Source organism: Vollenhovia emeryi, unplaced genomic scaffold, assembly GCF_000949405.1.
Source record: "Vollenhovia emeryi isolate VEMERY1.0 unplaced genomic scaffold, V.emery_V1.0 DF939130.1, whole genome shotgun sequence".
Classification (NCBI taxonomy): domain Eukaryota; kingdom Metazoa; phylum Arthropoda; class Insecta; order Hymenoptera; family Formicidae; genus Vollenhovia; species Vollenhovia emeryi.
In genome coordinates this window covers 1,942,500-1,966,678 of record NW_011967236.1, presented here as the reverse complement: position 1 = coordinate 1,966,678, position 24,179 = coordinate 1,942,500, and the positions used below count along the sequence as shown (strand labels likewise).

Below are 24,179 nucleotides of genomic sequence, written 5' to 3'. Positions count from 1 at the left end.
CAAAAGTGCAGAATCACTCCAGCATCCCCTTAATGTGCTTTCAACCAATCACAGAGCCGTATTAGCCTCTCAAGACAACGCTTAAGATGATTTTGAAATAAGAATCGACTGTAAACACCGGCCTCGGGATGTCACTCGTGTTCCTACTCTGCCGCGGCGCTCGATTAGCTCGTTTGTGCGTCTGTCTCTCGTTTCGGGTGCAGAAAGTACGAAGGGATAAAAATAAATAATTAGGCGCGAATGAGCCTTGTGAGTCAAGCGAGTCGGTTCCGGCGGGAATATTCAAATTTCAACTCGTTGCTTCGAATCTGCAAGTCGGAACAGAATTTTATTAAGAACTTCGTGAATTTTAAGACTGTATTATTCATAGTATAATACAGACGAACTAAATTAGAATTTAATTAGAGAATAGATTTAAATGTAAAACTTTACATGCCGCGTATCTCGATACGTATTTTAGCTTGCATGTTCGGACGTTTTAAAATGTTTTTCGTATTTCACATTAGTACATCAAATTATAAATAGGTTTCAAATTAAAATTTTCACATTAAACTTGAGTATTAAATAAATTAAAAATAATGCATGTGTGGCTTCACCTAGTAATAAAGTACATGTTGGGAAATAAATGGCGCGCACCTGCGGTGTTCTTGCTGTTGAAAATAAGATAAAAATTGTATGTGATACAAATGTTGAAAGAACAATAGACCACCACCTGTCTTTTTCGTGAAGAAAGAAAAATATTATATAAATAATTGTTTCTCGAACATGTTAATATTAAATTGAAATAGCATATAACCATATTTATTCAATAGTATTCATTATCAATGCACACTTCCATTTATTTAACAGACAGTTCTTACAATATTTTTGAGTATGTCTCTTCATGAAATAAAGGAATGTTAATACATGAGGCAGATGTATTATGTACACCACATAATACCACATTTAAAAAGTTTATATGCTATTTAAATAAATTTTAACTGATCAATGTAAATAAACTTTATACATAAAAGTCAAGTGCACGATTTAAGCGTTTGACATCACAGCTTTTTCACATTGTACATATAATTGTAATACTAGAATATTTTTTGGTAAATATATTCAAAAAAACAGAGAAGTTTTGTCACGAGTTTCCTAAGAATAAAAAACTCGAAAGAGTATTAAAATGTATCTCCTTCGATTATTTTATCTTTCACTAGACATTCTAAACCTATATAAACGTATTACTTTTCGTATGTAAATAAAATAGCTCCTGACTATGAATTTTATAACATAAGTTTTTACGAAATAATGTACAGGTTTAATTGTTTAATTTAGGATTATTCAGGGTTATTCAGTCCGATTTCCGTTTGTTTTGACGACAAATGTCCTGAAAGTAAAATAAATATTGTAATGTCGATAACACCGATACAGCTGGCATAGTTGTCCATGTTCTAACATAAAAAATAAATTATTGCACTTTTTTAGAACTGTTAACAGCTTACTTAATTATACTAGGCAACTCCTTGTATCTACAGATGTATTTATGTCCAAGTCCGTAGGATGAATCGATTTTTATCATTTGGATGCGGGTTGTATTACTTCCAAAACTATCTAATGCCGTTTGATAAAGCTGAAACATGAAACCACTTGTAAATATTAAACCCTTAATAACAATCTATACTGTTATCTAGAAGTCCATAAATGAAATAATTATACACACCTTTTCTGCCAGAAAAACTGGAATTACGCCATCATCTTCAGCGTGTAATATCATAATGGGACAGTCAATCTTAGTAATATGCTTATCAGACTCAAAACGTAGATTATTCGTATAAAATGGTTCAACAGCCATCCAATGAAACCATGGTAAGTGCTTGAATACCTAAAACGTATAAAATGAATATGTTTGAATTGGAAACAGTACGAGTTACATCTGAGAAGATAATCAAAATATACCCGTGCAAATGGATGTTCCGTTAGTTCATCTTGTATGTTATTGAACGGTGCTTCCAGAAACAATGCTGTTGGTTGTATGTTTTCAGCCGCCAGCAGAGCTAATACATGCGTAGAAACTCTAATGTGAAACAAAAAGTTACATGATTACAAGCAATTTCAATTGATATGTTAACAATTAATTTCAAAGCAATTTATACCCGGTTCCTAAAGAGTGACCCCATACAAACACCGGAGCTGAACCATTCACTTTCTTCATCACCCATTCAAGAACATATTTACTATCCATGACTACACCTTCCTCGGAGAGCTCAACTGCATCACTATCGCCATAGCCTAAATTGAGAAGAGAACTTGAAAACTTCCTTTTAAAAGAAACAAATGTAAAACGTAAATATACATTTACGCGAATTATTCTGGATTATAAGTGCAATTGTTCAATACTCACTTCTATAATCAAAACATAAAACATGATAATCTAGGTCTTGGAAAAGTTTATAAAGTTCCAGTCTATGCGAACTTGCTCTGTTGCCACTGTTTCCATGCATGTATAGAAACACAGGTTGCTTGGCATTATTTAACACTGCTTCGTAAGCTTCATCTGTCGCAGGAATGGAATCATTTAATAAAGATCGTGGTAATATCTGCCTGCACACACAAATGGACTATTATTTAGTATAACGCAATATGCACCGTTATAAATTATAACTATCGAAGTAGTTTATAAAATTACAAACTTGATACAAGATTTACTTGTATGTACCACTCACCATGCACCTATCTTCACTTGCTGGTCGGTATGCAAATAAAAATTCCTAGCACCTTCCAGTCCAACCAATTTTGGATTGGAAAAGTCGATTTTAAGTGGCCAGTGTACTAAAATGGATTAAAATTACACATTACTAACACACAGCTATGACTCATCAATAAAACGACAAGATTATTTTAAGACTAATTTGTGACATTGTTTACCGCGTTTCACATTAACAATACACAAAGTTATTTACTTACCAAAATTTAAAAAGAGTATCTTTTTTTGCAGGGTATAAGAATAATGAAAAATTACAGGTAGAAGCCCAAATATAATGAGGTATATCAGCACAGATATCTTCATCGTCCAAGTTAAACATCTGTAATGCAGTATCTATATATGTACGTGTAGACACAGCTATAAATAATTATTAATTTAGCCAAGCTCTTGTCTATCATTGATGCAAGCAGTCATGATAGTATAGTAAAAATAATAAACTCTAGTGAGAACATTTCAAAAAGTGTGCTGTCCTAGGATCACCTGAAATCCCTCAAGTTGCATATTCTTTGCCAATTGTAAAACTAACTTTTTATCAGCCGAAAACTTGAAGTACATTTTGTTTCCATATAATAAATAATTGATGAAACAGTATCTTTTAAATAATTAGGAGGAAATGTTATCAGAACTTTAATTCGTAAGAGATTATATTACAAAGGTAATATAATATTCAAAATTATAGAATTATAATAAATGAATCACCGAGAAAAAGATTAACTTCAGATTGTTCGAAGGGCTCTGAAAGAATTTGTCAGATTCTTCATCATTTTATATGTACCTATCGTTGAACTGTACAGTGTAACAATTATTAGCTTTGCGACGTTACTTTGCATTTGCCATGAGAAAAAAAACACTGAACAGCGGTTAACAACTTCGAAAAGCAGCAACAAAGTAGAGAACAGCAACACAACAGAAAATTAATAAAGATACATAAAGCTGAATGCAATGGTTGCGTGAAAGACAAGTAAATTCGCGCACACGTAAGACCAAAGCTCCTAAACACGTGTATGAAGCGTAAGAGATAAAACCTATTCAAATACAAGAAAGTAAGGTCTTAAACAAGTTTACATTTAAACAGCAACAAACTAGCAAAGTAAAACGATATGTAATATGTAGATATTATACCTTATTGTGTTCATAGCAGTCACAGAACATATTTCATTCTTTTACGCATTTATAATTTATGAGATACACTTATGACACACAAAACAATCTTATCTCTTGACGTTTACGACACATACATAGTTATGAACTCCCTCCAACTTACGTAATTATTCGATGACAGTATACGCATAACATTACACTTACAAGTAACAATGAAAGGAAAGCAAGTTAAGCCCTTTAACAATAAGTACGAACACATATCTTATCTCTCTCGCGTGAAATTTGTATTTTATCGTTCGGTCGATTTTCCTCACTTTCACTTCACTCCGTTTTATTTATGCATGAATTTATTTAAATTGTATCGCAAAATTAATTGCGCACAATCTATATGCCATTTTGTATCAAGTCGCATCCTACATAAACCACCTCCACCAATCGTAAAATACTTACAAATGACCGTATTGGAACCAAGAATTTCCTTCGTATTTCCTAACTCGACTATTGCAATATAAAGTCGCTGAGTCATTTTTCTTTTATTCTAGTTACTTCCCTCTTTGTTAAATTATTGTAACTACACAGCCCATTTCTATCCCGCTTCATTCGCAACAGCTGACAACACAGGTGTCTACACAGACGTTTCAAGTCTAAAGTCCTCTTTGTTTCAAACGTTTAAATCGACAAGCACACTTCTGTTAACATCGACATTCGTTTTTTTTTAACGTGACAAAATGATAGGTCGCGACGAAACAAGATTGGTATTTATAAGAATAAAACGGGCAACGGTCAAATTTTATGTTTAACGTATTACGCTGCAGATTAATCATCGACTTGCAATGATTAATGCCTGCGTCGCCCCGTTCGCTGTGACTGGCAAGAATTACTGCGGAATGTGTCAGAATAAGCTGACACAATAATGCCGAGGAGAGCCGAGTCGACGTAAATTTCGCCCCATCAAAGAAACATTTATCACACTTTTACATCGTCCCGCTTAAAAAAGCTTGCAAGCTACATTACGATGCACAGTTACGTCAACAGAGGAATACAAAAGTATGTTCACAGAGGTACGATTATGGTAAAAGCCACTTACATTCCCGTGTACCAAATCTCAAGGATGACGATCGGTATTATCGCCGATAATAGTAGGTACATCGACATCATGACTTGTTAGTGGTTTACTGTGTCTTTACAGTGCTTTCTCGTCGCAAGTCCCTTCTTCGAGCAAACTTAATTCCACAAACTTGTTATGAGATACTGTATTACTGTTTACTATCTTAAGCAACGTTTGGGCATAAGATGGGCAATTTAAAAGAAGTAATAATGCATGGGATTATACATTGTGTGCGTGAACAATCCTTTGATAACGTTCCTGCATAGAAATTGTTAGAATTTACATTTTTGTCTGACAAATACAACTGTTGTACACGTACCGAGCATCGCGGCTCAATTAAAAAGTATAATGTTTCTTGAATAAAATATCTTTTACACGTGGAAATAATAACGGACACTTGAAAGTGTATAAATCTTTTAAAGATGTCTTCATTGTCACTTGTGTACGTCCAAGGAATCATTATAGATACAATTCGATAGGTTCACCTTGCAAATTGTACAACGGACTGATGTCGGGATTCAATATCTCATGTCCGTCTCCACCAACGCGGATGAAATCTCGGTTTAACTTACTTTTTATCTTCTTCCAGTCCTAAGGCCCGGTTTCACAAACGTCGTCTAACTTTAGGTTTAGTTGAATTCGTGTTTGTCTCTTGCTGAAGTTGGAGAGGGACAAAGAACGAATTGAACCAAGCTTGAAGTTAAGCGACGTTGGTGAAACCGGGCCTAAGAATTGGACGAGGACAGAAAGTAAGTTAAACCGAGATTAAGGCTAGTCTGCGTTGGCAAAAATGCTAAGGCCCTGGTTTCACCGACGTCGCTTAACTTTGAGCTTAGCTTGATTCATTTCTTGCCTCTGTCCAACTGGTACTTCAGGCCCGGTTTCACCAAACGTCGCTTAACTCCAATCTTAGTTTAATTCATGTTTGTCTCTTCCTGAAGTAACAGTTGAAACGAGACAAAGAATTAAGCTAAGCTTAACGTTAAACAACGTTGGTGAAACTGGGACTCGGAAGGAGACAAACGTGAATTAAATCGAGATCAAAGTTAAGCGACGTTTGGCGAAACCGGGCCTGAAGCATCGAATCCCTCCTTTCTCAGGCCCGGTTTCACCAAACGTCCTTCAACTTTAATCTTCAGTTCAATTCACGCGCGTCTCTTTCTAAAGTAACAGTCGAACAGAGGCAGAGAACGAACTAAGCTGGGCTTTAAGTTGAGCGACGTTGGTGAAACCGGGCCTTAAAATAAAAGATCACTTTTCCACGCACGTGTATCTTCTTTATGCACATCTCTTCGCGTACTTTTAAAGCGTTAAACGCGAGCCTCCTAAGAACAAACTATACGATTAGTGCGGCCGCTCTAGTTCCTGGCAAGACAGTTGCAAGAGTTACGCTACATCTATCGATCAAGAAACGTCCAATCGATCCCCGGACGAGAAGGGGGAATTCAGCTGTTCGGAGAACAGGCTCCTGGTGCATGCAGTTTTAATGAGGCGAGTACCTTCTCACGAAACGTTTCTTCGGTAGCCAATATACCATTATTACGACGGATCGATACAAAGCGTTTGTCCCGCTGACAGTTCGACAGGTGTCCGTACAATTAACGCACTCCTATTGTTTATATACCAATCGACAGTCGTCGCCCGCGCTGGCTACGGCGTGACGTTTGCGTCACGTCGCGACGGTGGGCACACCGGGGCGTCCCTGGACGCGAGCTCCCGTGGCCCAGCGTCCCTGAGTCGAGGGTATTTTTAACCGCCCGCCTTTGTTACACCTGCTCCCGCGCCCTTGATGCCGATCAACAATGCCCCGGGGACGCGACACCGACTGACGTCTCGGCGCGGCGTCAATCCGCGAGCGAGGTTCGTCCGAGAGTGAAAGTGACGTGAAGCTGGTAGGGGGTCGTCGGGGGGGAGGGGGAGTCCGGTGCACTCTTCTGCACTCTCCGCCGCTCTCGCCCGCGCCCGGAACGTAGACCGGTATTCATAAGTTGCTTTCCTTTTACATGAAAACTCAGATAAATCTCACTTGTGACGTCATAACTCAGTTGAATGCATGGTTCCTTTTGATTCTTGAGAAGTGAGATTCAACCAGATTTAACTGAGTTTCTGAGTATAAAATACATAACTGAGTGACTCAGTATCACTTGAGTGTAAAAGGAAAGCAGCTATAGTCAGATATCTTACATTCAAGATCGTCGTGAAATTATCTAAAGATAATTTTGAGACGAGAATCGACTGTGAACACCGGCCTGCAGGTCTACGGCCCGGAACCGCCTTTTCCGCTTCCCGACGCGCCGCTTACGGAACTGTTACGTGACCCCGCGAAGACACGCGAGCGGCGTTTTAGAAAGTAAAATAGCGAGTACAGAATAAACAAAGCGCCCAGCATTTCCGATCGCCGATCGCGACGTTATGTAACTAGAAGTCGGCAGCATTATGAAACGGTAATGGGATTACATAAAGAGTTTTACGGTGGCTCGACTAAAGAAAGTGAACGATCGGCCCGCTCGATTCAAGAATTTCAACGAGAGTTGAAAGTCGATTGATCCAAAACCCACGCGAGTAGCCGATCGACTTTCAATTCTGTAAGAGCAGAATTTCCGCGTACGTTTCCCCTTCAAGTTAATTCAAGAGTCGAGCACTTTCTGCACTTACCATCGTCCTTGAGAAAACTGTCCAGCGTGAAGTCGGGCGCTCTTGATCGCGCGCGCGCGCGCGCGCCTGTTGTTTTCAGGTTAGGGTCGGCGCGCCACGCTGTCTCCCGCAGAGGCGTTCAAAGTCGGTTCGATGCGGGAGCCGCGTCGCAAGGCGAGAAGAAGGACAGGAGAGGAGTATTGTGTATTCGTCGGCAGGTTCGCAGCGGCAAGCGGACGCCGCGTGACCTGCGTCGTTGAATGTCGCAGACGCGATGATTCCGCGTTAGTCCGAAGGATGAAGGTCGAGTCATGTCAACGCTCGTCGAGATCAGCAGCCCGTACCCCGTCGACGAGGACCCTGGCTTGCCCAGCATGGTCGAGCGTATCAGCTCAGCGGTGACGTACGACCATTTCTTCTCCAGGCATCTGGCATGCAACAGGCCGTGCGTCATCGGTCTGCAGGCGACCGAGAACTGGCCGTGCAGACGCGAATGGGTGCTGAACGGGGCGCCTAATTTCGAGGTGCTCCGCGCGCAGTTTGGTACGTGCGATAGCCGCCGAGGGGACGGAGGCCGTCGGCGTGTACATTATATTCCGTGTTCTCTCTGTTTGCCCAGGACGCTCCGTTGTCCCGGTTGCCGATTGCAACAGGAAGTTCTACAACTCGCAGTTCAAGGATGACATGTCCATGGAACGTTACTTGGAGTATTGGGTCGATTACAAGCGGAGCTGCTACGCCAAGTCGATGCCGTTGTTGTACCTGAAAGATTGGCACTGCGTGAGAAGTTTCCCCGACGTGCCGATTTACGAAGTGCCCGAGTACTTTGTGTCCGACTGGCTCAACGAGTATTACATCGCTCATCCCGCGCTAAACGACGATTACATGTTTGTGTACATGGGCCCGAAAGAGAGCTGGTAGATTTTACGTTACAGTTATTTTGTTTACTTTGCTTCGCTGACTTCCGTAACTCATTCCCGTTTATCGAGACTGATTTGGCTGTTGCTCCCATGTTCAGGACTCCATTGCACGCGGATGTTTTCACGTCGTACAGCTGGTCTGCGAATATAGTTGGGAGAAAGAGGTGGCTGTTCTTTCCTCCGCACGAAGAAGACCACCTTCGTGATATTTACGGGCAACTGGCTTACGATGCGGTTTCTGAGGAACTTAACGATCACACGAGATACAAAATGTACGATAGTAAAAAGTTAAAGTGTTTCGATGTGATTCAAGAAGCGGGGGAGATTATATTCGTGCCTTCTGGGTGGCATCATCAAGTCTGGAATTTGGTAAATGGCTGCAGAGTTCTGCAAAAGAATTTGAATTATACGCTAGCGGCGAATTAATTACGTGTCGTCCTCTGTGTAGGAAGATACAATTTCCATTAATCACAATTGGATCAACGGCTGTAACATCGCTTTTGTATGGCGTGCGTTGAAAAAGGAATTGAGATCCGTCATGAAAGAAGTTGACGATTGCAAGGATATGAAGAACTGGAACGAGCATTGCCAATTGATGCTGAAGACCTCTTATGGCATGGACTATAAACAATTTCTCGAATTTATATCATTTATTGCTAAGAATCGTTTACATGCTATGATGAAAAAGAGTCAAGTCATAAGCTTTAATAAGTATCGTTTCGGACGTAATCATTGTTTGTTTGATTTGCGAGCACTTAAAACCATATTGGAGGATATTATCACAGATGCGCAGGATCTGTCCGTGTACAATTTGATGTGCGAGAACGACGAAGCCCGCGTGTTGTTGAACAACATCGCTTCGTTTCTCGAGTCGTCTTGTAACGTTGAGAATGTAATTCGTTCGTGAACACAAAACCTAAGAAATTGTTAACAAGCAAGATTGTCAAGAAACCAATTGTAAATTTTGCTGTAAATATAGCATGTACTTTCACAGTGGCTGACACCACGTCATTATATGTGTGTATCAAGTTTTATAAATTTCCCCCCTTAACTTCATTTAAATTTTCTCTTAGAAGATAACATTTTGCTTATTTAAAAATTGCTTTTGTACAATAAGCAGATTATGTTAGATGCCGTCATAGCAGACACAAGTAAAATCTGTAAGCTAATTTAAAAAACTCAATTTAAAAGAAATTGCAGATGTATGCATCATACAATATGGTAAAAAGCAATTGTCCTAAATTCTATAATGAATAATGGCTATGTTAAAAGATCGCAGACACATGAGTGAAATTCATTTTTACTCTTAGAAAATAAGTAAACATAGAAAACATACTTTTTTTTTCTTTAGTAGAACATACACTACTCTGTAAATATAAAGATTTACAATAAAAATTTGTTACTTGTACTCTATTATTAAGCTAAAAGTGCAACCTAATCGTGGATACATTCTCTGCTGCTTGTAAAACAATAATATCTCGCAAAACGTAACTTATATCTATCTCTTTAACGTATTGTCTTATTTACTTTTCAATTATTTAAGCATAAATATTCTAATTTCTAAGAATGGCTATACATGCGTGTGCGCATGTGTGCGCCTATATGCATGTGTGTATATATATATATATGTATGTATATATACACTAGCGTATGTAGTATTTTAATAAAAATATACAAAATTTATAAGATACAAATATCACTTTTTCAGTGAGAAGTGCTTGACAAGTTTATAAACGGCCCAAGATCACGAATTTTCCATACAATAATTGAATAATGCGTAAGTATACACATTATTAGAAATTGCATATTCATAAAATATAATCCCCAATAATATATTACTTATGAATGTGCATCTAGCCCATATTATTCCACGTTTGTCCATTTCTAAATTGTCCCATCTATCGTTCCGACATTTGCTACATGTAATACAGATATGCATGATGTAAAAAGGAATTTATCATTTATGTGTACCAATACTCCAATTTCGATTAATTTTGTAAAATCTATAGAACCTCTCTGAAAAGAAAAGAACGTTAGTTTCATTATGTATCTCTTCTCTACACGATACGTCTGTATGTACATATTTATAATAAAAACGTGCTCCTCTCGGACAGGGAAGTTGTGTTCATTCCTTTTTCTATGTAACTTTCGGCTATTTATAAACTGATACAAAATATTGCACCGGCAAAGAGCTATTAAAAATGAAATGCGTAACTCTCCTCTCCTGCATATGTTCTTTTGTTTGCTAAAGAAAAAGATTGTCATGGTTAAAAATATGGTGAACAATTTTATCGCAGTGCTTGACATAAACCTTTTTCCCCGATCACATACAAACTGAGTCATAGGCGACACATGCATTCTACGACCTACATCCGCGCACGTACACACATACAACGTACACCTGTACATTTGTTGTTCCTGGGTATCTAATCTTCTGAAATTTACAATATAGTATCAATTGTTATCTTGCATAGCAAGTATATCTAATATTTAAAGCATCACATGCCACAAAGTCCAACGCATTGATCAACAATTAACCACTATTAGCAAAGTTTAGACTTTCCGCAATGTGCGCTCACTTTGTTGATAAGTAAACTCTCTTTACGTTAAATGTATGTTTCTCAATATATGTTTCCTTATATTAATTATACCGCTTAGCAAGGCTGAACAGAAGTGAGCAGCAGGATTTTACTCCCCTGCCAACATAGACTCAAATAATGTTCATCAATCAATCATCAGTTATCAAGAATCAAGTTCTATGAGATTGTTTCAAAATGTAACCGATATTCATGCCGTCGAGGGATCCTAGCATGAAAATATTGTTGATTATAAAGTAACATTCATATTGCTTCTATATTATGACTGTTTAATTTCTCTGCATATAATTACCTAACACTTGTTTCATTCTTTACATTTTCTTCTTTCTGCGTCTTAAATCTGCTAAAATATATAAAATGAATTTTCTTAACAAAGAAGTTATATTACACGAGATAAACTATTTATCTCCAAGCATAGGGGGAAACTATTTTTTCATTTTATATTTATACGCGCGTTTTCTTTTTCTTACGAAGATCATTCAACTATATTATATCACTCAATTATATAGGATGACTTGGTAGCGTCTGTACAGGTGGCACCGTCGGTGTAGCTGGTGTTGTCGGTACAGGTACTGGCGTTGACGGTATCGGTTGGTGCGTTTGTCGCGGCGGGGAAAGAAGCTCCTGCCTATCCCTTTCTCGTTCCCGACCGGGTCGCCACGCTTCCAATAAAGCTTCAACTCGCTCTTCCGTAGGTCCCCACCGCGCAGCACCAGCCGGATTTTGTAACCATACAACTAACGTGCCGTGGACCGCTCGGATATTTACTTCACCTCTGAAACGGAGAAGAAACGAATATTCGACATCCCTCTCATGTATATCGTACATCGCACACATGCAAAATCTACTCAGGATTCTGCATTATTTAATTATAAACGCACTTTGGAAGAATATGTTGAAATCCGTGTCTGTACTCGTGTTCCATAGCGGGTACTACTACTTGTTTGCGCTTGAAGTGACTGCCCTCAAGTTTTATGAGCGCATTAGGAGCTGGATCACGCCACTCCGGTAAGAACACCACGAACGACAAAGGCTCTGCCGAATCAGCCAAAAGTCGCTCAAAGTGGTTGACCATAGCTTCCATGAGTTCCTCGCAGTAGGGCGGGTTTGCTTGAAACGATCCGCTGATCGGCCTGAAGTCTAAGAATGGTCCCCTTGATCCGAAATACGAGTCCGTATCGGCGAACGCTGAGCAATACTGCCGAAAGTAACAGTTTAGAGGCGAGGCAAAACATTCGAACGTAACGCCGAACGATCGCTGAAGGCATTCAAAAACCGTCACCGGTAGAGCCATCTGAGTCGCTTGGCCCTCGTTGATTCCGAGGTACGTTTGATAGCGTTTCAACATACACCAAACGCGCGACAGAAACATTTCGAATTTCTTGTCGTCGAAACAGTTATACCTATACAAATGTTCCAGTTTCGTAAAGTGCGTATTATTAATACACATGGTGTCGCCGTGAAAGCGCAGCATTATTTGCTCGCGCTCCGGGAGGTAATCCACCTGTGGAAGTCTCGGCGTGGGAAGGGAAAACTGTACTGGATAACACCAAACTTTTCGCTGCGTGCTCGCAGGTCCTCCTAACGGTATAACATCCCCCAGACCATTGTCTTTGAGGATCTGGTTGTTCTTATCTTTCACTTTCTTCGCGTATTCGGTCGACAGATGGTAAATTTTCAGGCATATGCCTTCGACGCTGGCTTTAACGGTCGCAGTTAGATGCGGTTGACATTGTCGCTTCAGATGGGCGAGTCTGTCCTGGAAATCGTCGAACGTGGCGCCCACCGTTCTTCTCAACCACTGGAAGGTGTCTTCCGCGTTCCATTTCACCACCTTCCGACTCTCAGGCGACGCCGCCCTCGACTCGACCATCTTTTTCGCTGCTTCGGCGTAACGCGACAATTGTTTTCTAGCGTCCCCTGTAAACTTCGGCCTTACCAATTTAATGGGAATATCGTTCATGATCTCGCGATACATGGACATTGAAATGTCGGGGAAGCATTGGCTCGGCAGCAACGGATCCGAGCCGCAATCGATAACCTTCCGTTCCATCAGCCACCTGTTGAAAGAATCTTTCGGCGCGTCTATGGATTCGCGCGTGTGGCATAACTCTTGATAACACTGCCGTAGCTTTGCCAGCAGGGCGCAGCGCAGGGACTCTGCCTCGGCATGAACGTGCATCAAGTTTGATGGTGCTCGTTCATATATTATAACATTCGTAGGTATCTCCAAATCCCACGGGCCCCTGTAGCGTGACAATGATACAAATTACTTCTCCACTTTGCTCTGTAAGTATTTTCAATCGACATTTTAATAAAACCAAACACGCACGCTAGCACAAACTTTTTCACCGGTGTAACGGCTCCGTCCTCCGACGCTCTTCGTTTTAACGTGGCGCCTGGCGTGCTAGGTGGAATGGTACCATTTCCAGGCGGAGGTGGTACACCACAAATGCCAAGTGGGTCCGTGATCGGATCGAACTTCGACACACACGTCGACACATGTTACATTTTATCCCTTCGTTCTAAATTTTAGATACTTATACTTGCGACATTTTGCAGTACCTGAGGCTTCAGCGAAGGTACTACCCACAGGGATTCTCCGGTCAACTTATTCCAGAAGTACGGTCGACTTTCGCGTTTGCTCCAGAACTTCTTCCAACCTTGTTGCTGAAGCTCCAGAGATAACTCGAGTTCTGGAAAGCTGCCGGGTGGCGTGCCCTGTAAAGAGAAGGGGACCGGTCAGTCTCGCAAATTAAAATCACTCAAGGCGTGCAAGATTCCCTCTCTCTCTCTCTCTCCAGGGCATACCTGAGTTATAAGAGGTGGCTGTTGTATGTGACCGAGTTGCGGACAGTGGTCAGCTACGGTTTGCGCCGGCGCTAATATGGGCGTCTGCAGCTTGACAGGCGTAGGAACTATAACTTGGGCTACTGTTGAATTCGTATCCTGCTGCAGCGCTTGGTGGTGGTGATGCATGGCTGGCAACGAAGACACCGACTGTCCCGATAAGGCTTCCCAATTCGAGGTATTGGGCACATCTTGCTTTCCTCCGCTTACCTCGTTCATGGTTTGATATGTTGCACCGTGTTGCAAAGTACTGGAAAACGTTAAACCAAATACATTGTCGCGTGACGAGTGTCTATCGAGACACACATATTCCCTAATTACGACAACTTTATAGAAAGATTAACATATAATTGCAAGTGTACGATTTGTAACTTTATCGGAGTCGTAACACATAATCGTCATAACACGACGTAACGTAACGTAGAGAAATGTTGCATACACCTGCAATCCAATTATATATAAACGCGACAACAGTTTACAGCGCTAAAACGATATATTTCATTGAAATAAAACGTTTCCCTGTTTATCTCACGCGTATCTTTGACAATCAAAGTAACACTGTACGAAAGACACAAGGGGGGCCTGCGAGAATTCAAAAGAGGCCGCACTGACGTGACGGCGAGGGTGAGGACTCGGGACGTGAGCGTCAGGGATGCTGGCGCGAGGAGCACGCCGCGGCTCGCGCGGGTACACTCCACTCCGAATCGTGCGCGAGATCGGGCGCGAAACGCGCGAAAAAAAACGGGCGAACACGGACGATCGCGCGACGACCGCCGGGCCTCCCCGGGGCGCAGCGGCGCGCGCGACTCGGCCGCACACTCGGGTGCGTGTGGCACAATGTTTGTTTACATACTGCGGAAACGGGCCCGGGGAAACGCGCGGTTTCTCGCGCCGCGCGATCGGTCCCGCGCGCGGAAAGTGCACCGCGGACGAGAGGAGGCTTACCAGAGCTGGCGATACCCTCAATTCATGTGAGACGCGCGACGGCACTTAGAATTCATTCATGATTTGTGAAATTTGACGCGACGATATCCACCCGTACGACGCCATTTCCTTAAACTGGAGAAACGGGGAACGCACGCAGCGAGGGGGGAGAGCGCAAGGCCGCGCTCGCAACGGAGACGCGGGCGCAGACTCGCGCGTCGCCCGCTCCGGACGACGCACGCGTGTGACTGGCGCTCGGCCCTGGGGGGGGGAATCGCGCCGGCGGCCAATCGGCGGCCCGCGTTTCCGCGACTGCCAATTAAGTTGGCAGCCGACAATGCTGGAGTGTTTGCAGGACTGCGTCGATATGATCAACGTTTGGTTAGGTTCAAGAAGACTAGGTTAGGTTGAACGAGGTGGCTGATAGGCGCGAGGTAATTGGAAATGATGTTAACGCGTCAAATGTATTCGTTTATGTGGAACAAATGAACGTGGAAGAGCAAATATCTTGTGTGGGAAGAAAGATAGTCTGGAGCTGATAAAAATGTCGCTGAGGAGGACGATTAGTAATGAGATACGGAAGCAATTGTAACGTATCCAAGGTTAGCAACGAGTTAGTCTGTAATTAAGAAAGAATGTCAATAAGAATTGAAAGAGGAAAGATTTGTACTTGAATTTTTCATGTTGGCAGGGTGCACGGTGAGCGTTGCGCTTTCCCGTGAAAGTTACCCTCGAGGGGAGTAATCGCGCTCGAAGATGACGGAACCTTCATCGATGAATACAGGCCAGACGTATTGCTGGAACGCAGAGGCAAACCAGCAGAATGCCGAGTATTACTCGATTCCCCAAGTGTCGGACTTTCCCGACTACACTCAGCCTCCCAATTATAACCCTCCGTATGCTTACGACTCTTCGTATTCCGTACCTCCTCCCGCCGTGCCGAGTATCCCTCATCCGGATGTGTCGAATGTTCGTCCCCATGTCAACCCGACGAATACGATGCACCACTTCACGTCCTCTGCCTACCACGAGGCCAGTTTTTCCCCCAATATCGCTTACCAGCATCAGACGGATCCACTGTACAACAGTCGGTATTGTGGCGGAGCTGATTCCACGCCTCACGAATACATGAGAGAAGAATATGGAAACTGGAATGCTACGTCCAATAACGCGTATAATGACAACGCTGGTAGCGAATGGCACTCTAACAACTCCTCTACGAGCTGGACGACGTATGAAAATACATATGCTGCATGGTACGACCCTAGCGCGACGTCTTACGACAGAGAAAGATTGTGTCCGACGCAAGACGTGTACAAGACGTCGCAAAAGGTGGACGAGAATCTTAAATGGAAGTATGAAAACAGCTTGGACGACAGGAAAGTATTGTCCAAGTACACGGCTACCAGACAGGGATCTAGGGATCCGTATGGCAAACAGGAGAAAGTATATAGATCGCAATACGAGAAGCCCAGAGATAGACATCGTCAGCACGATAGGGAGATGTCCAGTTCGAGAGACTCTGTGCACGATAGCAGGCACCTTGAAAAGTCCTCGCCTAAGAAACACGGGAGTTATACATCTCGTGCGGAAGGAAGCGGTAGCAGCAGCAGCAGCAGCGGCAACAGGAAAAGATCCAAATCGCAGGAGCCTCATTCAACTAGAGACTCTACGTCGACTAAACGGACGAAGGGTCCTACTGAGAGGGAGATATTGTTGGCAAAATATAGGTGAGAGCTCTACAGTTGCATTGGCTCTTGCACGTAGCATTTACTTTTCCGAACGGAACAGAACGATAAATCAATCGTTAATTCTTGTCGCGTAGTATGTGCTACGTGCAAAGTTGTATATATGCGTTTACAAAATAAAAAATTAAGTAACAGGAAAACAATATTGTTCGTTGCAACTGGCTACAATTTAATTGGAAGAAACTTATTGCGAGAAATATTACCTCAGCCAGCACAATATTTTTCACAATAAGTTTCTTCTTGTCATGAGTGCGATATACCGCACATCAGATGACGACTTCGCACGCGGCAAGATATCGAAAACACCTGCCGCATGCGACGTAAACGAGTATCCGGAGCAAAGTACAAATCCATCGATACTAACAGTTGCTAACGGAACAACTGCTTACTAGACAATACGCGGCCTGACAACAGGGCCAAGCGCGATCGATATAAAAAGGAATGGAAAGGAAGGAAGGCGGGTCAATCTTAAATGAACTGTAGTCAGCGGCACAACATTCTAATTAAATTATAATCAGTTGTGTCGAATAATATTAATTTTCTGTTATTTATTCACTGGCGAAGATGAGATTGTGTTTAAAAAAATTTGAGTAATCGTAAAATGTTTTTATATCAGACGTAATTATTGTGCAACGAGCAAGGATATAAAGCGAAAGATGAACGAATTGTCGGCAATGGGGTCTAAGAGTTTACCTGAAATTGAGAAAAGGATTTGGACGCGCACGTCGCCGGCGGATCTTTACTATGTCAGGGATGAGAATAATTCGAAAATAATGAAAACTAGTCCTAAGCTACAGGAGTTGTGCACGATATTTAAGAAAGTGCTAATAGACAGAGCAGCAGCAGCCAGAGAATTGCAGGTACATTTACTTACCGTAAATTGCCTTTTGTAAAGGAATCGTGTAAAGTTATCATCTCGTTATCTTTCCTAGCCACCTTACGAACCACCTCCGAGAAAAACAAGAGCGCGTCTTTGTCGTCACAAGTCTGAAGCCTGTAGTAGCTCTTCATCCGATAGCGACACTTCTATGGATGAAGATGATAGGACGATGGAAGAGTTAATGGCAAAGAAACAGCATCCACAAAGATTGCATCCTGAAATGTGGTTTAATGATCCTGGAGAAGTAATATCGAGATATATTTTATAAATGTATTTTTTGCGTTGACATTTCAAAAATATATTGCGATCTCTTTTTAAATTGCAGATGAACGACGGCCCATTATGCAGATGCAGCGCGAAATCGAGGCGCTCGGGTATAAGACACGGAATTTATGCGGGAGAAGGTGCAATAAACAAATGTGACTTAAATACGAATAATGCGGATAAATTGTATCACTATAGAATAACGATCAGTCCGCCGACAAATTTTCTGACCAAGACACCGACGATTGTCAAGCATGACGAGCATGAATTTATATTTGAAGGCTTCTCCATGCTTTCTCACTTCCCACTGGTTAAATTACCCACGTGTAAAGTTATTAGGTTTAATATCGAATACACAATTCTGTACATAGAAGAGAAATTGCCGGAGAATTTTACAATACTGGAACTGGACTACTTTCGTAAGTTTACTAAAAAAAAAATTCCTCTCGCATTGTCTCCGTTCTAACTAAAATATTTTTAATTTCCACAGAAACGTTTTTATTCAGAGAGATTTTAGAGCTTGTGGATTTCGACCTACACGCGGCACAGGACAAATCCGGTTGCGGACAATTCCATTTTATGCCGCGATTTGTACGCGACTTATCCGACGACGGTCAAGAGATCCTATCGATGAACGAAGTCCTGAATTATTTGATAAAGAGCAGTACCTTGTTAATAAATCCAGACGATCTGACTAGATTGGTGGCGATGCCACAATACAAGTGGCAAGATTTTGCTGACGAGGTCAAGGGAATGGTCGTGACGTATCCGGGGAAAAAACCGTGTAGCGTTCGTGTTGATCAGCTGGATAGAAATCAAGAAGACCAATTATCCGATAAAGTATCGACTGCTTATCCCGAGATCGTTCACTTTGGTATTCGTCCACCACAACTTAGCTACGCAGGAAATGCAGAGTAACTATCTTACACTTGTCAATCAATAATACATAACGTGATTTAAAGCACAATCTTTTTGATGCAAAAGACCTTCGTAATATTTGTCAAATAAAGTCAAAAACAAAATGTTATACAGCTTCCAAAAATTTTTACTGACTCTTAATTAAGACGTTTAATTTTACTTAAGATAGAATTTAATGAAACATTACTTTTTTAAATTTCTGCATTAATCCAATATTTTGATTCTCAATCAGTTTAAAGAGTCATTATGTTTCTTTTTATTATATGCAGTTACATACATATATGCGTTAATCAGATTCAATCACAGAAGTGATTGATTCGACGATTTGAATGTAATTAACGCATAAGAAAAGTAAAACATGTCTTAAAATTTTTTGGAAGCTGTATGTTCTGAACACACGATGCCTGTGCACTTTAAATATAGTTTTGTATTCACAAAAATACATATTTTATCAATTTATTCAGCTACCAAAAAGCCTGGAGAGATTACGTCAAGTTTCGGCATCTACTCGCAAACATGTCGAAGCCGTCCTTCGAAGATAAGAGAAAATTAGAGGCAAAGGAGAACAAGTTGCAGGAGTTGCGTACCCAGAGCAAGATGAAGCGCGATGTCACGGTCGACGTCAGCTCCGAAGGATTTTACAGAACCGGCATTATGTGCGACATCGTGCAGCACGCGATGTTGATACCGGTGCTAGTCTGCCACTTGAGGTTCCACAAGTCCCTGGACAATCTGGAACGCACGTTGGGATACGAATTCAAAAACAGATACCTGCTCCAGCTGGCTCTCACGCATCCCAGCTACCGTGAGAATTTTGGCACAAATCCGGATCACGCGCGGAACTCCCTGACGAATTGCGGCATAAGGCAGCCCGAGTACGGCGACCGCAGAATCCACTACATGAACACGCGCAAACGCGGCATCAACACGCTGATCAACATAATGTCCAGATTCGGCGCGAAAACTGAAACGGAGTCGTCGATAGCGCACAACGAACGGCTAGAATTTCTCGGCGACGCGGTCGTCGAGTTCCTCACCTCCATCCATCTCTTCCATATGTTTCCGGAGTTGGAGGAGGGCGGCTTGGCTACTTACAGAGCGGCGATCGTGCAAAATCAGCATCTCGCCGTGTTGGCGAAGAAACTGAATCTGGAGGAGTACATGCTCTACGCTCACGGTAGCGATCTCTGCCACGACCTGGAGCTGCGGCATGCAATGGCCAATTGCTTCGAAGCGTTGATGGGCTCGCTGTTTCTTGACGGAGGGATAGAAGTGGCCGATCGGGTCTTTGGAGAGACTCTTTTCAAAGACGAAGAGGATCTTGCCAAAGTATGGGTGAATTATCCACGACACCCCCTTCAAGAGCAGGAACCGACGGGAGATAGGCAGTGGATTTCCAGCTTCGAGTTGTTGCAGGTATCGCTCAGCGTTCCAACAAACGCTTCCTTCTTGACTGTGAAATGTTTCTCTCATCTTTTCTTATGTTACCAGAAATTGACCAAGTTCGAGGAATCAATTGGAGTAGAATTCACTCATATTCGTCTTCTTGCTAGAGCATTCACAGATCGTAGTATAGGATATACTAATTTAACGCTAGGATCTAATCAAAGACTAGAGTTCCTAGGAGACACTGTGTTACAGCTTATTGTTTCCGAGTATCTGTACAAGTTCTTTCCTGAACATCATGAAGGACATTTATCGGTAAGCGATATTATTCGTTCATTTTGATTTCTTATTATATTTCGTTCATTTTTTCCCACGACACCTGGTTATTATATTTGTCACAGTTGTTGCGGAGCTCCCTCGTAAATAATAAAACACAAGCGGTTGTTTGCGACGATCTCGGTATGACTCAGTACGCGCTTTACGGGAATCCGAAAGCCGAATTGAAGACAAAGGACAGAGCAGATTTATTAGAAGCCTTTCTTGGCGCACTTTATGTCGATAAGGGTTTAAAATATTGTCACGTGTTTTGTGACGTATGCTTCTTCCCGCGCTTGCAAGATTTTATCATGAATCAAGACTGGAATGATCCAAAGAGCAAGTTACAACAGTGTTGTTTAACTTTGAGAACTATGGACGGTGGCGAGCCAGATATTCCTGTATACAAGTAAGTTTTTACTCTTTCGGCTATAATAAAAACCTTTTTCAAAATTGTAAGTAGCTATCTATATATTGTACTTATTTTTGCAAACATTTCAATTCTTGCTAAAGATATAATGATTAAATATTTGAAAAGAAATATTTTCGTAATGTGCATGATTCACTTTTTTCAGAGTCATTGAGTGTAAAGGACCAACTAATACAAGGGTGTATACAGTCGCTGTATATTTCCAAGGGAAACGGCTGGCTACAGCTTCAGGACACAGTATCCAAGAAGCGGAAATGAACTCTGCCAAAGAAGCTTTAGAAAAATCACAAGGTATTACACACAAAATGACAGAATAATATTATACAAGACAATTAAAAGATCTTCACAGATATATCACAGATATAAAATCTATCTTGTCTTAGCGAAAATTTGATTTGTCATTTTTTAATTTTCAAATAACTTAAATGCCTTGCTCGAACAAAGAATATCATATACTTATTTATATTTAAAAAGATAATTCAATATTAAAATTTTGCGATGTCTTGAAATTTTTAGTAAAGGAAATTTAATTCTTTTTGTAGATTTATTTCCGCAACTGGATCACCAAAAACGTGTAATAGCAAAAAGTATGAAGCTGCAACAATGGCCGAATAAACAGAAAATAAAGAGAAAATCTGACAAAAGGTTCTCTGTCCACGATAGATCCGATGATTCTGACTGTAGTCAAAGTCGAAGAAGAAGTCGTAGCAGAGAACGTAATACCTCGAAAAAGAGAGATACTTAGTTTCTTACCCTTTTATTGTCATTATCAATGTAATAAATGCATCATGATTTTTATTATCTTCAGAGGAAGATATCAAATATCAAAATGATATTGGTACAGTTTTACCTATATATTTTCTGTGTCCGTACATCACTTGTCCCATAATAGAATAATCTCGATTTTCATCCATTGCATTCAAATCCTTTTTCAGACATCAATAGGTGAACAATATGAGAAACTGTGATATTAATATTGATTTAAACAGAATTGATAGAAATATGACAGTATTTTTGTGCTCAATCATTTCAACGTGATCTAATCGAACGAACGATAGGCATACAATGAACATAGACAAGATTAGCGCGAAATTGCGAGCCTACGATAAAATACGATTGGTACCAAACGGAGACCCACGTGGTCGTCGTTCTATTGATTTGCAGATCTAGATTATTCTCTCATGGAACGAGGAACATTGTATATGTATAAATCATTACAGCTGTCTTCCTGTTTGCTAACAATTTACATAGCCTACTTTTTACTATGTACATCTGGTTAAAATTTAGAAAATATTTTAGTTACCCCGTTTTATCAATATTGGATTTATCTCTTTCTTTCAGTATCGGATTATATTGCTTCAATAAATCTCTGTTTTTCCTAATTATAGCGTTACACTGTTGAATATTGTCACAAAAGTTTTCCAACTCCCAATGTTTTGTCATTAGAGCATGATTTAGATCAAATAACGCATACCGGAAACACTGTATCTGAGTGCACGTAGCGACACTGCGGAGCTGCAGTCCCAGCTCATGAACCACAGTTTTCAAATACATGCTGTCCTCATTTACGCAAACGATTTCTGAAAAGATTCAATTATTATCCATACGGTTTACGCTCAACAGATATTATTTACGATGCTCACCTAATGTGAATTCAGGAGATGTGAAGTCTACACATTTTATGGTATATATCATTGGGATGTTAGCCTCGGCAGGTCTCACGGGACCTTGTACAGCTAAATCGTACGCAGCTTGACTCTGCACATCCACTCCGCATAATCTATACAAGAGTCGGTATAAATTAAATCACATAATTAACGAATACCACGCGTACTTGTCGCAAAACGTACTCGAACATCTTGCTTTGATGCGCAGTCTGCATGGCAGCGCAGACTTTGTCTATCGCCTCGCGCCTGATACGTTTATATGTAGCTTTCTCGACGATCTTCCCGGTTATGAAGTACGTGTCCGTTGCCTGCCCTAAGCGACCTTTGACCTTGTAACTAATCGGAGACTTGGAGTCCTTCAATCTGTGAGACCACCTGGTGCCATCGTTGAGACCGCAGACCAAGAGACCCGACATTTCTTTGCTCAGGTAATTAGCGCACATCAATTTGAAGTCCTTGGGTTGATATCGCGGACCTACGACCAACGGGTGATCCGCATAGCTCGGGTGCGAGTACACCTTCATCCTCTTTGTTGTATCACCTTCGATGCACACATGTTTGATCGCTGGACGTACGTGCATATTGTTCAAATCTAAAAATAGGGAATTGTTATTGAGGCCATTGCCTTTTTTTCTAAGGTAACGCCATCTTCCTAATTGCAATCTTCACTTAAGTCTATCTTGTTTACTCCAGGCAACGTATTCTTTTTTTCAAGTAGGAAATAGCGGTTGGCAGAGGAGAAAGAGAGCCGCTGCTTTTTCCAGCTGTTTCACTTTATATTTAAAATAAAACGACAGATTTGGAAGGAACGGAGGAACAAGAAGTGGATTCAACTAGGCCAGATCAGACATTATCAGTCATCTATAGGACTGATTTAAGGCGTTCGAACCTTCGCAGAGACGTTGAATTATGGTATCCCGTGCGTTTAAGTTGGTGATCAGTGGCGGCTTGTAAACAGCAAACACTCCATTTAACGCTTTCCACGCTATTCTAGCGTCGGAGGTCTTTATCGTCTGGATCAGAGCAGTCATACTTCTCGCGCGTCAAGTCCGAGGGAGAATCGTTCACTGACAAAACCGCGTTTTACTGACGACGTGGTAACACAGCGTCTTCCTCGAATATTGTCACAGGTGCTAAGGGACAACGAGTTTTACAATAAACGCTCGTTAAAGAAAGGATCTATCGTCGCCGAAATCACTGTATCTGTTTATACGTATGTAAATACACATGTGCGTGTCTCCCGTCTCTTTCTAGCATTCGCTCACGTGGTCGCTACAGGCAGAGGCGACGCAGCACGAGAGGGAAGACGCGGTCGTCGTCGCCGGTAAAAAGCCCGGACGCAATCGACACGGAAGTCAAAGGGTGTGTTCTGTTTCACGCATGACATGCACGATGCATCATTTATTCTTCTTCAGTATTTGGTGAATAACAATTGTCCAGACAACATGCATGTCTAGGCCTGTGTCCACGATGCTAGAACTTGGTCCAAGTTCTAGCTTGGAGAAACGTGTGGCCAATCAGCTTGCAGCTATTCCACAAAAGCTGCACGTTGATTGGCCAAACGTTTCCCGGAACTAGAACTTGGACCAAGTTCTAGCATCGTGGACACAGGCCTTTAAAGCCTCCGCTACAATGATTCTCGGTTCTGTCTACAATGGTCGTAAGGCTGGGTCTACATTGGATGTCGTAAG

At 41.4% G+C, this 24,179-nt stretch overlaps 5 protein-coding genes across 10 annotated transcripts; 2 read left to right on the top strand and 3 right to left on the bottom strand.

The window, feature by feature from the left end:
• Positions 1–814: 814 nt before the first annotated feature.
• On the bottom strand, positions 815–6,832 carry LOC105568323 (monoacylglycerol lipase ABHD12). 6 transcript variants are annotated; one of them, XM_012023901.1, is made up of 10 exons: positions 6,455–6,832; positions 4,935–5,213; positions 2,947–3,065; positions 2,706–2,811; positions 2,384–2,583; positions 2,136–2,271; positions 1,939–2,056; positions 1,703–1,864; positions 1,485–1,612; positions 815–1,369 (listed from the first exon to the last, which is right to left on the bottom strand). In XM_012023901.1, the coding sequence occupies exons 2-10, from the start codon at positions 5,003–5,005 to the stop codon at positions 1,330–1,332; spliced, it is 1,080 nt and encodes a 359-aa protein (XP_011879291.1). In that variant the 5' UTR covers positions 5,006–5,213; positions 6,455–6,832; the 3' UTR covers positions 815–1,329. The 6 variants fall into 6 exon arrangements, with proteins under 6 accessions (XP_011879291.1, XP_011879292.1, XP_011879294.1 ...); XM_012023902.1 differs by having other exon boundaries at positions 4,935–5,070; XM_012023904.1 differs by lacking the exon at positions 4,935–5,213.
• Positions 6,833–7,644: 812 nt separating this feature from the next.
• Positions 7,645–9,523, top strand: LOC105568322 (jmjC domain-containing protein 4). The gene is made up of 4 exons (XM_012023900.1): positions 7,645–8,132; positions 8,209–8,506; positions 8,608–8,878; positions 8,958–9,523. Exons 1-4 carry the CDS (start codon positions 7,901–7,903, stop codon positions 9,414–9,416), a joined length of 1,260 nt encoding a protein of 419 aa, XP_011879290.1. The 5' UTR covers positions 7,645–7,900; the 3' UTR covers positions 9,417–9,523.
• Positions 9,524–9,845: 322 nt separating this feature from the next.
• On the bottom strand, positions 9,846–15,034 carry LOC105568318 (phosphorylated CTD-interacting factor 1). The gene is made up of 6 exons (XM_012023897.1): positions 14,902–15,034; positions 13,918–14,206; positions 13,672–13,827; positions 13,439–13,587; positions 11,988–13,352; positions 9,846–11,881 (listed from the first exon to the last, which is right to left on the bottom strand). Exons 2-6 carry the CDS (start codon positions 14,173–14,175, stop codon positions 11,608–11,610), a joined length of 2,202 nt encoding a protein of 733 aa, XP_011879287.1. The 5' UTR covers positions 14,176–14,206; positions 14,902–15,034; the 3' UTR covers positions 9,846–11,607.
• A 211-nt stretch (positions 15,035–15,245) lies between these two features.
• Positions 15,246–21,667, top strand: LOC105568319 (ribonuclease 3). The gene is made up of 11 exons (XM_012023898.1): positions 15,246–15,482; positions 15,572–16,610; positions 17,245–17,488; positions 17,561–17,752; positions 17,834–18,191; positions 18,263–18,686; positions 19,155–20,106; positions 20,182–20,391; positions 20,478–20,800; positions 20,967–21,112; positions 21,364–21,667. The coding sequence occupies exons 2-11, from the start codon at positions 15,637–15,639 to the stop codon at positions 21,564–21,566; spliced, it is 4,026 nt and encodes a 1,341-aa protein (XP_011879288.1). The 5' UTR covers positions 15,246–15,482; positions 15,572–15,636; the 3' UTR covers positions 21,567–21,667.
• Positions 21,600–23,852, bottom strand: LOC105568320 (probable tRNA pseudouridine synthase 2). Its single transcript, XM_012023899.1, has 4 exons — positions 23,378–23,852; positions 22,672–23,080; positions 22,465–22,601; positions 21,600–22,401 (listed from the first exon to the last, which is right to left on the bottom strand). Exons 1-4 carry the CDS (start codon positions 23,517–23,519, stop codon positions 22,121–22,123), a joined length of 969 nt encoding a protein of 322 aa, XP_011879289.1. The 5' UTR covers positions 23,520–23,852; the 3' UTR covers positions 21,600–22,120.
• Between the last annotated feature and the right edge of the window lie 327 nt (positions 23,853–24,179).